The sequence below is a fragment of the Phoca vitulina genome, unplaced genomic scaffold (genome assembly GCF_004348235.1).
Source record: "Phoca vitulina isolate PV1807 unplaced genomic scaffold, GSC_HSeal_1.0 scaffold25, whole genome shotgun sequence".
Lineage (NCBI taxonomy): Eukaryota > Metazoa > Chordata > Mammalia > Carnivora > Phocidae > Phoca > Phoca vitulina.
In genome coordinates, this window is record NW_022589728.1 from 17,260,251 (window position 1) to 17,274,246 (window position 13,996).

Below are 13,996 nucleotides of genomic sequence, written 5' to 3' on the forward strand. Positions count from 1 at the left end.
CAAGCATGGGCTAGCAGAGTCTTTTCCCTTCTTGAAGGGTTTATTTCCTAGGTTCTCAGAAACCAATATATGTGTCCCCAGATCTAAGACTTTATTGAATTTCTCATCATCCCAAGATTCGGTCTCCTATAAAATATTCGTATTTTCCTAAACCAGGATGAACATTAGGCCAAAGTTCCGAGGAAAAGCAGCATGTGGAACTCTGAGTCTCCACAAGTGTCACATGCAAAAAGATGAAATCATTTTCATGCAAATGATCTTTGAGACCAAACCATTCATTCTGATTTCCAGGGTAATATCAACTCTAGTTGCCACTTGAGACTGAGAGGTGAGAGATGTTGGAGGCTAGAGGGCAGGAAAGCTGATTTTCTGAGTGAGATTAATCTCACAAGGTATTAGAGAACATTTTAAAAAATAAAGCAGGAGACCAAGAACATGATTTCCCATGAGTGTGACTACGGGTCCTGTGTTCTTTGAAATGACCTATTTAATTTTCTAAAACAAACTGAAATGAATGAAAATTTAACTATGTTCTCTAAATTTAATTGAGGGATTCAGGGTGTCAGATTATTTTCAAACAGAAATCCCTACTGAGAGCGACTTGTATTTTTTACAAATTAGGAGATTCAAGCTTACAAATCCCTGATATGCCAGCGCCCTGACTGTGCTGGAATTTAAGCTCGGTAAAAATAGAGAGAAAATTGATCAGGGCTCAGGACTGGCCTACATTTACTGCATTAACACTGTCCAGGACTTAATAACTCTAGCAATTATAAGAAGTTATGATAATAAAATGCAGTCATTTTACATAGAAAAAGCTATAGGAGAGAGTAAGGTTTTTCTTAAGGAAGTTTTAATGAGACCATTACATTAACATTATTAATGCTTTTTCATTTGTATTCTTCAACTATAATTCTTTTTCTGGCCTTTTTTTTTTCCTGGTGGGAAAGTGACATTCTAATAACTGTCAATTTGGGGGCTTTCCTAAAAGGACAAAAAATATCTCTACTAAAACTGTAGGCTATATTTCTCAGGATGAAATAGCATGCTTGGTAGATGTTATTTTAATAGGAAGCTAAAATGGATGTATCCATTTTAAAGAGGGAAATATAAGTTGTGTGTGAGCAGTATAATGCATTCATTTCCCCTGGCAACCTGTGCCTACAGCCCTACAATTCTGTGAAAACAGTAAGGCAGGCACCAGGGAGAGCTCTCTGGGGGAGTTGTTACAACATAGCTAGTTGAGTTCTGCTCCCTGTGTCTTAAAACTGTTTTATTATTCTGATTTAACCTAAGACCCTTGCTAGTATTGTACATAATGTGGACTTTTTTTCTGCCTTTGTTTACATATCTTAGTGAATTCCATGAAATGCCTTTTCTCCCACTTCAACCCACAAAGAATTAATCCAGCACCTTGTTAATGCATCTGAGAAACCAATGCCACGTGGCAGTGCTGTAACTAATGTGTGTTCGCTGCTTTATCATTTACAAAGTCTTCCACAGAGGTTCTCTCATTCAAACCTCACAACAACCCTGTACAGTAGAATCATGATGCTTGCACATTTTATGGCGGAGGATCACAGAGGATGCGCGACTTGCTCAAGGTCACAGAGCAGCGGGAGCTTAGAGCCCCGTGATCCCTTGCCCTTCGCCGAGGAGCGTGAGCATGCAATATACTATACACCAAGCTCGCATCTAGGAAAAGCGAGTGAATCCCCACTTTACCCGGGTTGATGACTGAAGCGAAAATAGTGTGCGCAGGGGCTCCCCTGCTTTGACTCACCGCTCCTGACGCACTGGCACAGCTTCACGAGGGCAGAGAGAGGTCGTTTCTAGGCCTCCACTGCTCGCAGGCCCGTGGCTGACCATTGCCCGACAGTACCCTGACCCTTTAGTTGCACCCCACACTGCTGACCAACCTGCCTCTCTCAGTCTGACTTCCAATGGTGGAACTGGCCCCTCCATGAGTCTCACACGCTCAACAGCACTAGGTTTTCTCTTTGGATTTGTGGTCACTGTTAATCACTCTCAGCACTCTCGTTAGAGGTACTTTGAGCAAGGTCCTCAGCCTTCCTGAGCCTGAGGTTTCTCATCTATAGGTTGGGCATAATAATACTAGCAACCTCCTAAGACCCTAGAAAAGGACCTGTTTGGCCTATTTGCCTAACACAAGGCACAGAAGCTCCTGTCTGTGAGGAATTAATGATCTAATTAGCTGTTCTTTGTAATTCAGTACTTCTTTCAGAGTGGGTGAGAACACACACTCTATACTGAACACACAATCATCGGGTCCATATCTGAGAAGAAGGCTGGCTTTAAGTTTTTTGCCAGGCTGTGATACCAACGTTTTAGCTTCTTCCTGCTCCCCACCCGGACTCCATCAATGCCTAAATACCATGTTTGAAACAAACCAAATAGTATACGCCATAAATCTTACTCTGGGTTAAGAAAAAGTGAATGAGGTTTCTTTCTTTTTGCTTCAGAAGTCTGAGGAAATTACTCTGGTCTCTGGTCTCCCCTTAATAAGAAGCAGCGTTAGTGACAACAAAGCCCCCAAATTAAATCCCTTCACCCATTTCTTTTCTTTCTTTTTTTTTAAGATTGATTTGTTTGTTTTGGAGAGTGAGAGAGAGAAAGAGTGTGGGGGGGAAGACAGAGGGAGTGGGAGAGAGAATCTCAAGCAGACATCCCGCTGAGTGCAGAGCCCAAAGACGTCCACAGGGCTGGATCCCCGGGCCCCGAGATCATGACCTGAGCCGAAAATGAGAGATGGACACTTAAACAGTTGAGCCACCCAGGCGCCCCTCCCTTTACCCATTTCTTTACTTAGTGTGTACAGCTGCAGATCCTCCCAAGAAAAAATGCTTTTAGTAGGTGTTTTCCTTCTATAGATCTTTTGGAGTATACTTACTTTCTTCTTCCTCTAGCATTCATGGAGACTGTGCTATATTTACACAGCTCCGTGCTTCCTAATGCATCTTCGTTGCTCCACCACCAAGCAGAAAAGTCTGTGTTCCTGTGAAAGAAATGCCCATGGTGGAAGACCTGCCCAGCAGAATTTCCAGGGCTTAGACCCTTGGCTGTGAATTACAGACCAGGCCCCACTTATTCCTCAGAGACTGATGCATGGCTCAGGCTCTTGGGCGTACTCTCTTTTCCAGTCTGGAATCCATAATGCGTAAGCTATCCAAGGGCCTGAGGTTCAGGAATGCTAAGTAGGGAGCAGGCCAGTGCTTGAGTTTAGTCTTTCTGAATAAGCATTCTAAGCATGACCTCAGCAATCCCACTCACACCTGTTTCCAGCATCTGGCTTTGATTCTCTGACGCAGCCTAGCAGGTTCAGGGTAGAAGCAGGGTGGTTGCCCACTCAGCAGCCTCAAGTCTAGCTTTATCCCTTCTATCCACATTCCTTTAAGGCAAATGGATTTCATTATAGATGGGCAAGGATCCTTTTGAATTGGCCAAGGAGGACTGGCATTTAACAGGTGGTAATAACCCGATCCTTCTGTCAGGTTGAATTTGTGATTGGCATTCACAGTAGCAGAGAGGAGATGGAGGCCCAAGGGTGGGGGCTTGGACACAAATTTCCTCACTGCTCCCAATATCCTCCAATGGCCTGACATAGTGGCTCCCATGTCCACCACAGCTGTCCCTCAGGATAAGACACGGACATTTCCATGCTATGTGGCAGGGTGTACATTAAGCCATCAGCATCCATTAATGTCTTAGTTGTAATTCAGTTTATCAGATACATTACTATCACCTGGATAAGCTAAGGAAATGGAACACAGGCAGGTAAATGATAACGGACCAGGATCACTGGAGGTGGAGAGAATGATCATTTGGGGAAAAGCAGATGATGGCACCTCATGGAGCCCCTAGGAAGCCCCGAGGAAGCCTGAGGGCACTGGTTACTGATCAGAGAGCTCACCCTTTCACTTGGGGCCAGCTAAAAAAATATTTTCCCTCTTAAATGTGACTACCGAGGCTTGTGCCAGAGTGAATATCAGGAAAGCATCTGTTTGGTTTTGTTCGGTCAGTGAACCATGTGGCAGGGTGCATTTAGGTAAAGGGGGCTGCTGCTATTGCCCCCACGCTAAGAGCATGTTCACTAAACTGCACCCAGTTAGATCCCCTCTGCTAAGTGCCCAGGGACACATCTGGCTTCATTTGAGCACTGAAGACAGTTTCATGCTTTGATTATCAAGAATTTTGCCACAGGAAGCATGTTGGCTTAAAAAAAATCACATTTAGCAAAAAAAATCAAGCCAAAGACTCCATTGAGCATTTCATGCTCTTTTCTTTGACACTTTCCTACTAAAAAGTAGCCTTCGGTTAAGAGCAACAGGTTTGTGTGTCCTTAGAGACCAAAAAGGTAACATTAATGAAAAAGCAAGCCAGGTAAAAGAAAAATGTTAATAAAAGCATAAATACAAGATTTAGTTTGCCTTCCTCTTTAATCTGAGCATAGCATCTCTACAAGCACAACAAAAAAGGACACTGAAACCAGCCTTGCAGCAGAGAAGGCAAAAGGGAGTAGTGAGCACGATGGAAATCAGGAAAGAGAGAGAGCATACCCAGTCCAAGGGGACAAAGAGCAGGGGCTCTCCACACAGGTGCTGGATTGCTACATTTCTGCTTTGTCAAGAGAACCTGCAAATCCAGATTTTAATGTGAAGTTTCCTATTTTTTCCCCTAATTTGTAATTGTGGCAAAACCCACATAACATAAAAATTACCATTTTAACCATTTCTGAGCATATAGTTCAGTAGTCTTAGTATATTCACATTGTTGTACAACCAATCTCCAGAATTTTTCATCTCGCGAAACTGAAACTCTGTACCCATTAAAAAACAATTCCCCATTTTCCCCCCCTTCCCCCAGCCCCTGGCAACCTCCATCCTACTTTCTGTTTCTATGAGTTTGACTACTCTAGATACTTCCTGTATTCTGTAAGTGGAATCACAGAATATTTGTCATTTTGTGACTGGCTTATTTCACTTAGCATAATGTCCTCAAGGTTCATCCATGTTGTAGCAGGTGTCAGAATTTTCTTCCTTTATGAAGCTGAATAATATTCTATTATATGTGTATGCTACATTTTATTAATCCATCCATCCATTGACAAACACTTGGGTTGCTTCCACTCTTGGTTATTGTTAATAGTGCTCCTATGAACATAGGTGTGCAAATATCTGTATGAGTCTCTGCTTTCAACTCTTTTGGGTATATGCCCAAAAGTGGACTTGATGGATCATGTGGTAATTCTATGTTTAATTTTTTGAGGAACTGCCACACTGTTTTCCATACCAGCTGCACCATTTTACATTCCTACCAACAGTGCACAAGGGCTTCTCTTTCTCCACATCCTTGCTCCTGATTTTTTAATGTTGCAACTAATTCGAGTTTTTGTCAAAATACCACTCAGCCACACAATTCAGACCAAGCAAACACTGTCCATAACCTGGAACTGTCCTGTGCACAGAGACAGATGTCCACAAGCCTCTGGAAGAATGCATGCTCCTTAATCTCCATCAATAACAAATGATTCTAGATGACATCGTTTGTCAAGGCTGATGCTAGCACATCATGCAGCTTTGGGTGGAAGAACCTCTCATCACCCTACTCTTCTACAGAGTAAAACCCTTGTACCATAATCTGACATTATTTTTTTTCCTCTCAAAAAACATTGGATAGTAACAGGAAAAAAAATCCAAGGAAAAGATTTTGTTTCTGCGTGGATCTGGTTCATGAATACCCAGCATTCCTGGTCAAGGTCATCTAAGAAAAATAGTCTTTCTCCTAAGCAAATGTATGTCACTCCCCTCTATGGTCTTTTGTGGATCTTGACTGAATTGCATCTTGCAGCTGAGACAGGGAAAATGCTGCCTCCCTAGTCCATTTCCTGCTTGTATTTTATGACTAAAATTCATTTCTCAAATTATTTGAAGTCCCATGCTGATACAGCATAGTATTAGGTGAGGTTTGTAAGTTTGGTCACTTGAGAAAAATGTGTAAAATGTAGACGTAATAAGGGACTAATAATCCTTTCTTCATCTTTTTATACATCTCAAAGTAGACTGAAATGCAGGACAAACTCAAAGGCAGGTAGGGAAGTTCAGTGCTTGTCATTTTCTGTCCTTTGTTCAGCTTCATAGAACATCTGTATTCCCAAGAAATAGCATTTCCTGTGATAGAGGAGAACTAACATTTGGAAAACTATTTAAAGGAATACGTATATACAATTCTATTTGAGGAAGGCTATAGGAAAAATGTCTGCTTATGATTTAATGGGCTGTACTTAGAGAAAGGAGGTTTCTAAATCTTTATCTCATTCTTCCTTTAGGAAAGAGCCATATATAAAGTTGGGCTACTTCGGAGATACACTGGGCAGGTCATGAATAATCATGATTACAATATGCCACAGGAATTAAATCCTATAATAACCAATTCTGACAAGATGAGCATTGCAAATATAATCATCTTTCCTTACAGGGGGTCACTGCTCTTGTATATAGTTCCTCATAAGCAGTCCCCAGGTGATTCTACATGGTAGGGGAGCCTCTTCACTAATGTAAGAAGAACGGAAGGAAGGAAGGAGGAGAAGGGAAGGGAGAAGAGGAAAGAAGGAAATGCATATTTTTAAAACACTTAATATAAGTGAGGCATGTGCAAAATGCTTTAGGTGTATTACTTTATTTATTCAGTACTTACAACAGCCTTGTGAGATAGGGTCTCATCTCTATTTTATAAAAAGAAAAACCTTAGTTTTTAAAGTCAGAGGTTAACTGACCTATCCAAGTCATACAGCTAGTAAGTGGTTAGTTTGGGATTCTGTGCCAGGCTCAACATTTTTGGCATAGAACTTCTTTGCTGAGATGGTTGGTGGGTCCCCAAGTTTACATAAACAAGACCAAGGAGATGGTGTAGTTACCTGAAAATACTCAGGATAAATCTCTGCTCTTGGCACCCACTCTGGCACTGGCCTTTCTTCTCTGAAAGACAGCATCTGTCCATATCATTTAGAAGGAAATCTAACAACTGCATGAAAACACAGGGATGTAAAAGGAGAAACCTCAACGACTTGATACCAAGTTTTGAAGGCTGTCAGGTGACTAAGAGCTAGAACGTTTTCAATGGAAGATAGATTTTCATCTCAAGCACAGGAAAGCACAAAAATATATACAAATCCCAAAAGCAGTACCAAATGGTTTGTTAGCCAGCCGCAGTTTTGCAAAGATTATAGCCCTCTACAGAAAATACCTTACCCAACTAGTTTTGCCCTTTAGATATTTCAGAACAGCTGTCATGGAAGATTCCTCCTGATTAGGGACTGCTTTCAAAAGAGGCTACAAAATGCACACTCATGGTCTGTATGTTTAGGCAGAATTCGGTATTTACTCCTATAAAATGGGTAGAAAAAGTCTTCTACAGATCATTGATATGTCCAGATCACTTGGATTGGGGGTTTATTTGGTTGTTTTTTATTTTGTTTGTTTTATTTTGGTTTGGTTTGGTTTTTGTTTTTAGGATTAGTTAAAGTGACTACAGTTGGGAAGAGAATAGTTTGATGTGTATAAAAAGGCACAGGATTCTATCAGGATCTTGTTTTTTCTACATCAACTTCAAGGACACAGAGGTATCTAACCCATTACCAATAGGATCTAATAGCATAATAGCAGCCTTTTTTAAAAAGCCCAATTTCACTTGATGTCTCAACTATTCCTTCATGGAAAACTACTTGCTTTGGTTTTATTCTACTGTGACTAAGTATGATTTCATGGCCCTTCTAAACTTTCTATCAAGGAACAACATGGCAGTTGGAAGGATAATCCCTAAACCATAAGGACTTGGGACGATTTTACTGAACTTGAAACATTACCCCAAAACATATATTTAGGGTAAAATCTGGGAAGGTGCAGGAAAAGACTCATTTTTCACTCGAAACTGTTCAAGTGGCAACAACACAGCGTACTTACCAAAATTCTGCTTTGTCATGCCAGCTTTCTATCGTCCATTCACACAGCAGCTTCACAAAATCACCCCAGGCTTCTGCACTGAATGCATGTGCCTACCTCATTGCTTTGAAATCAGTGCCATTCTAATCCAGCAGGATAATTTTACAAGTGAAGTCATCAGAATATGTTAGCCTGTCTTCGGTAGCTCTAGGAAGAACTGTGTTGGTCAGAGTACCTTTAAATGTAAAGAGTCTGAGTATATACATCAAATTGCATTTCAGCAAGACTTCTTTATGATTGTCCCCCATTTATTATTTTTTAAACTCAGAACAACAGAAATTAATTTCACTTATGAGATTAGATTGATCAATTACTTCAAAATCACAAATGGTATCTGCCTGGTTTCTATAAAATATAGATACCCTCTATAGAGATATCTATATAAAAGATAGATATCTCTTTAGAAATTTTGATGTCATTAGATGTTATTGCCTAGAGAAAAAAAAGTCCTTTCACTCATGATTTGCTCAAAACTAAGCCTGCAGCTTTGCAAAAAAAAAAAAATACTATCTACATATACATATATAATATACAGCACTGTGTGAGTTTAAGGTATAAGTGTTATGAAATAATGACCACAGTAAGTTTAGTTAACATCCATTATCTCATATTGATTCCAAAAAGAAAAAAAATGGTTTTTTTCCCTTGTGATGAAAACTCTTAGGATCTACTTTCTTAACTTTCAAATATGTCAGACAGCAGTGTTAACTATAGTCATCATGTTGTACACTGTGGACTTTTCTAAAGGCAAATTCCTATTAGTTCAATGCCACTTTCATCTCAGTAAATCATATACAAGTGGACTTAAAAAAAAAATAGCCAGGACTCTTTCCCAAGAACTTCCCTCCACTGCATGCGTTACCGCTGCCCCTTTCTGGATCATGAGCGTGAATTGTTTCATGGCTCTTGGCCATAGCCAAGACAGCCTGAGCTTGCTTTCCAGCCCTAATAATAATTATGTTCTATATAATAATTATTATTATTATCCTTTCTCCTGAGTAGAAAAGTGACTGGACCAACCCAAAAGGACTAGGCTCTTCTTCCTCTGATCCAGATTTTCTTCTATTGCAGATTGGATTTGAGGACCCTCCCCTCCAGGTACAGGCTGCAGCTTCAGGGAGTGGGAATGGAGCTGATTCTGAGCCAGCTCGTCATGTCTTCTCCTTTTCCTGGTTGAACTCCCTGAATGAATGATGTTCATTCCAGCTGCTGCCCTTGGTCTGCCTGGCTGAGATGCACACCAGCAGCAGGGAACCTAGATGAAATTAATATGATGCAGGTGATGAAAGGGACCTCTGAACAGGATTTCTGCAAAAAAACAAAAAACAAAAAAACAAAAACAAAAAAAACCCCTTTAATTCCAGATGACTTTCCAGAGGGAAAACAATTTTGAGAAAATAGTTGCTGAAAGTATTGGAAAAAAGAAACTTGATCTTATGCAAATCTTTTATTGTGTGGGAAACATTATGAAGAGTATGTAGGTGTGATACGTGTGTGTGCGTCCATAACAAGTGGCAAGTGTTGAAAAAGTGTGCACTACACTCTTGTCTCTAATAGGCACTGGCTTTTGTTATAATATCATAGTAGCTCTTACTCTCTTTCTTCTTTAACAATGCAGTTGGTCAGTGAAATTCAGTATTCAGAAGTGACTAATTTATCAATATATGGACAAAAGGTAAATCATTGACCAAAGATATGAAACATTTTACAAAGGTTTCCTCTTTTCCATAACAGATGTCACTGGATGTATATCCAGAAATGTTCCTTAACTCTGGTGGCACTTTCATAGTCCAGAAGGCTGAAGGCCTAGGACATTTCTGGTGACATTTTTCTAATCTAAGATAGATGTGCAGATATCAAGCACTTAAATTGAAAAAGAATTTCCAACAGGAACTGTCTACTTTCTTATGTACCTACTGAGGCACCAGCCTGGTGAACTGTAGAATAACTGCATGTATTTAAATATATATACACACACAATACACATTTAAAATACATATATATATTTAAATCACCACCATAATGCCTCTTTCAAAACATAAGTATTACTTTATTCTGTATGAACTCTTAAATAAATGCTGTTTTTAACAACTTAGTCTTATAATGACTTATTCAGTGTTTCATGTGATCTTATTAGTACACTAGTCAAGTGTATTCAAAGGGTCCCAAAGGAAGAAGCATCTTCGTACTCCAAGTTAATTTTGGAGCATTAAATATTCAATTGAATTTTTGTAAGTTATAACCCAACTACCAAAGATAAATGCATTGTAAAACTAACTGGATGTGCCTGTTCCGTTTTAGAAATGTGTAGTTTATATGCTTAAGAACTACAGTGATTAGGATTGGTATAGACATAAATGAGAAGAGCATTTGTGAAGTTATTAAAGTCAAAATATTTTTTTTTGAAACATTTTCCCAGGTGCCATTTCATAGCAATTAAATTTGTTGCTTTAAGTGGAGAAGCTATCAAGTTTCTCCTATTAGAAGTAGGCCCTGGAAAATAGCATAGAAAAACTATATTTTATGGTACCAAAGTAGTAGCTTGATAAAGTGAGTCTTTCTCATACCACAAACAAAAACAAAAACAAGCAGTGTTGGCCCTATAGTTTGGAGGAATGCCCTGTGAACCCTTCTCCTCTTTGCCTTTCCTTTTGCCCCGCCCTCTACAATTATTTAACATCTTATAGTTAATCAGGGTTAGTTATTATTTCCATTATGAATTGATCTTCCATTCATAGAATTATCAAGTCTTAAAGCTGGAAGAAACTTCCTAAATTATTTAACTTAACCTCAGAGGAGTAATCTGAGGTACAGAGAGGCAATTGCAGTATCTGTGTAAGCCACTGGTGTATGTATGTATTTTTAGTAGGATATTAATGCAAGGAGTTTTGTTTTCTCTTGTGCTGAAGTCAGGGTGAAGGAAGCCAGGAGCTGAGAGTTTTACTCCTATGAACATTGAAAAGGAAAAATAAAGTCCTGATTACCTTTGCAGCTTTTATTAAAAATATAAATATCCAACATTCTTTTACACAACCAAATGGACCAAGGATTGGGAAAGATGTTTTATTACTGAAACGTTTACAAGGAAAGGTTGATTCAAAGAGCTTACAGATTTTGTTTCACCCACCCAAGAGAATGACATTCTCTTTGGCTCAGACCACAACAAAATAAATTGGGTGACTTCTGTCTGCTTCAAAACATTTCCTTCTGGGTCTATACTTTCTAAACACCATTAAAGACACCTGGAAATGAAAACTAAAAGTAGACAATACAAATAACATTTTGTTGCTGTTACTGCACGTGAATACACTTTGTGCATGCTAATTAAGTATAGGCTCTCTTGCTGTATATCGTCTAGGCTTCAAGCTATAAAAAAATAAACAAATGGTATCAGAGCAACGCTATGGTACGGAATACTGTAATTTTTTTTTAATTTTTTTGTGCTAAATGCTGCATCTTTTTGGCCAAACGCACCGTTTTATTTCCCAATAATCTCCATCAGTTTCCTGTTGCTGTGAGCTTGCTGCGCTAACTGTTCGGCCCTGGCCATTTCCAAGACTTCTCGGAGGAGGTGGAAGGTGAGATCCAGCGAGATGGGAGGTTCCTCGGATCGCCTCTCCCTCTCCGGTGTCTCTTGGCGGCTGCCAAGGGCATTCTCTGCTCCGCGCTCAGCGGGACCTGCGGGGCTGTCGAGCGGGCGCCGGGGCAGCGGCAGCTGCTGCAGCAACGCGCGGAAAAAGTTGGCGGCCGCCTCGTCCGGCGAAAGGCGGCTGCTGCTGCCGCCAGCGACAGGTGAAGAAGCGGGCAAGAGGGGCGCAGCGGGGCTCTTGTTGAGGTTACCCAGGCGGAGGAAATATTCCTCCCCCATGCGGAGCAGGACGGGCCGAGCCTGCGGCTGTTGCGGCTGCTGGGGCTGCGGCGGCAGCTGAAAGAAATCCAGGGGCTGGGGGTGCTGAGGGACCTGCCGGGCGCCCGGGATGGGCCCCCGGCTGACGAGGGCCCTGCATGGCGGGCAGGGCAGGAGAGCTACCAGCAGGACGCCCGCGGACAAGAGCAGCGGCAGCCGCATGTTAGGGGCGCTCGCTGAGGCAGAGAGGTGGGCGGAGAGCGGAATGAGAGAAGGGAAGAGAGAGAAAGAAAGAGTTGGTCAGAGTTTAGCTTAAATGGGAGGTGCACTCGGGGTCCTCCTACATGACACCCACAGACGTGCCTCAGGGGTTCGGGCAGGCACTGTCCGCGGTGCTGAAGCTGTCGAACTAGGACTTCTAGAGTTGGAGGGATGGGGGGTTGGGGGCAGGAAAGGGGACTACTACAGAGCTCAGCACCAAGCTCAGCCCCTCGTCTTGCTGGAGTGACCCTTCTTCTTCCGAGACCCTCGAAGGATCTCTGAGTCCCCTTTCTAACGATCCCCAAAACTGATTCCCCGAGCTCTAAAGAAGATCTACAAATTTTAGATCTCCCCCGCTCCCACCCCGCCCTTTCCGGATGTTTCCGCGTCGTCCTCCAAATTGAGAACTGCTGCCTCGTCCTCCTCTTTCTCCATCCCAGCCCTTGCGTCCTTCTCTCAGGGGTCGGGATCGATGGCGGGGACTGGTCTACAATGCCAGCGAGGAGTAACTGGCAGTTCCAAGAATGATTAGCAGCCGTCTAAGTTTGCTTTTGACACATGCTGGCTACTACCGGAATCTTGAGGCACAGTCAGCACACACACAGGCACGCACACACACTCACACTCACACACATGCCCTCACAGGGACACCCGGCTCCGCCGCGCACACCGTGGCAGCTCAGGCAATGCAAAGTTGGAGGCGCGGTTCCGTCTAGGCACTCCCTACCTTCTGAGGTGCTTCTGCAGGTGAGTGGGGCGCTGCCGCCTCTCTGCAGAGGAACGTCTCCGGGCTTTTTCAGGGGTTTTCTTCCCTCTCCTTTCTGTCCTCACTCTCTTTTTCTTCACCTCTTATCTTTCTCTTCAGTCTCTCAACGGACTTGGGCTCTGAGTTTCTCCACACCAGAGCCTGGAGTGGGATTTTATAGCGTCGACCCTCTTCAGAAACCACGCAGCATTTGCCTAATAAGCTGACGCTCTCTTGACAGCTCGATTGCGTGCTGCCTCTGCTCCTGCATAAATCATAGGGCCCTGCCAGAGAACGAGGGGCAGAGTTTTGCTATCTCAACACTGAATCTCACATCCAATTATATCAACAGATATTTATCGCCTCCTTGGTGACGTCAACGAGCCCGAAAATGGAAGGGCTTCTTATGACTTGTCCATTGACAAGAATTCTTGAATGAGATTTCCCAAGTGTGAAAACATACTGACCTCTTACTATGAAAGGTCACATTTGGGGTCAGAAAGAGACATCGCATGAGAAGGTAGGGAAAAAGGAAATGCGAGGGACAGGGGGTCTATCAATGCACAGTCTTATGGGGAAAGCAGCAACCAGTTATAAGGGTTGAATCTGGATCCTCCTCTTTCCTCTCCCTCCTAACTTCTCTGACCAATTGTCTCTGGCAACACCTCAGTATCTGAAAATATCCCTTTGCTAGAGACAAAGTGTCCAGTCAGCTTTCTGCCTGGTTAAGAATGGTGAACAAGGAGATGGGATTGTAGGGATATCTAGCTTTTAAGCCTCTACCTGCTTTTTCTTCCCAAGAGCAAATAAAGGAATTACGAGTCTGCAGAAGCAAGACCAATATGTCTCTTGAAATGAGGCTAAAGTTTTTAAAAATGATTGGCAGGAGCAGCTTCTGTGATGAAGTGGCCCAAACTAGGGTCAGTTGGGGATGCAGTAAGATTTTAAATTCCCCCAGAACTTCACTGCTCCTCCTTTGTCTCTCTTGTCAGAATCCAAATTAGAGAGAGAAAAGTTAAATAAGAGGTGCATGAGTTATACAATCTTCATTTGGTCTACTTGATGCAAACCCAATGAGAGAAGCATCCATTCTACCTTCCTATTCTATGTTGGGAAAAGCTTAAA

The 13,996-nt window shown here is 42.0% G+C and overlaps 1 protein-coding gene across 2 annotated transcripts; it reads right to left on the bottom strand.

The window, feature by feature from the left end:
* Window positions 1-8,700: 8,700 nt before the first annotated feature.
* On the bottom strand, window positions 8,701-13,432 carry CRH (corticotropin releasing hormone). 2 transcript variants are annotated; one of them, XM_032421781.1, is made up of 3 exons: window positions 12,854-13,156; window positions 11,493-12,101; window positions 8,701-9,326 (listed from the first exon to the last, which is right to left on the bottom strand). In XM_032421781.1, the coding sequence occupies exon 2, from the start codon at window positions 12,085-12,087 to the stop codon at window positions 11,497-11,499; it is 591 nt and encodes a 196-aa protein (XP_032277672.1). In that variant the 5' UTR covers window positions 12,088-12,101; window positions 12,854-13,156; the 3' UTR covers window positions 8,701-9,326; window positions 11,493-11,496. The 2 variants fall into 2 exon arrangements, with proteins under 2 accessions (XP_032277672.1, XP_032277671.1); XM_032421780.1 differs by lacking the exon at window positions 8,701-9,326 and having other exon boundaries at window positions 10,974-12,101; window positions 12,854-13,432.
* Window positions 13,433-13,996: the final 564 nt, after the last annotated feature.

Bases quoted from the DNA above. Each gene is read 5' to 3' on its own strand.
- CRH (XM_032421781.1), bottom strand. From the start codon at position 12,087: ATGCGGCTGCCGCTGCTCTTGTCCGCGGGCGTCCTGCTGGTAGCTCTC.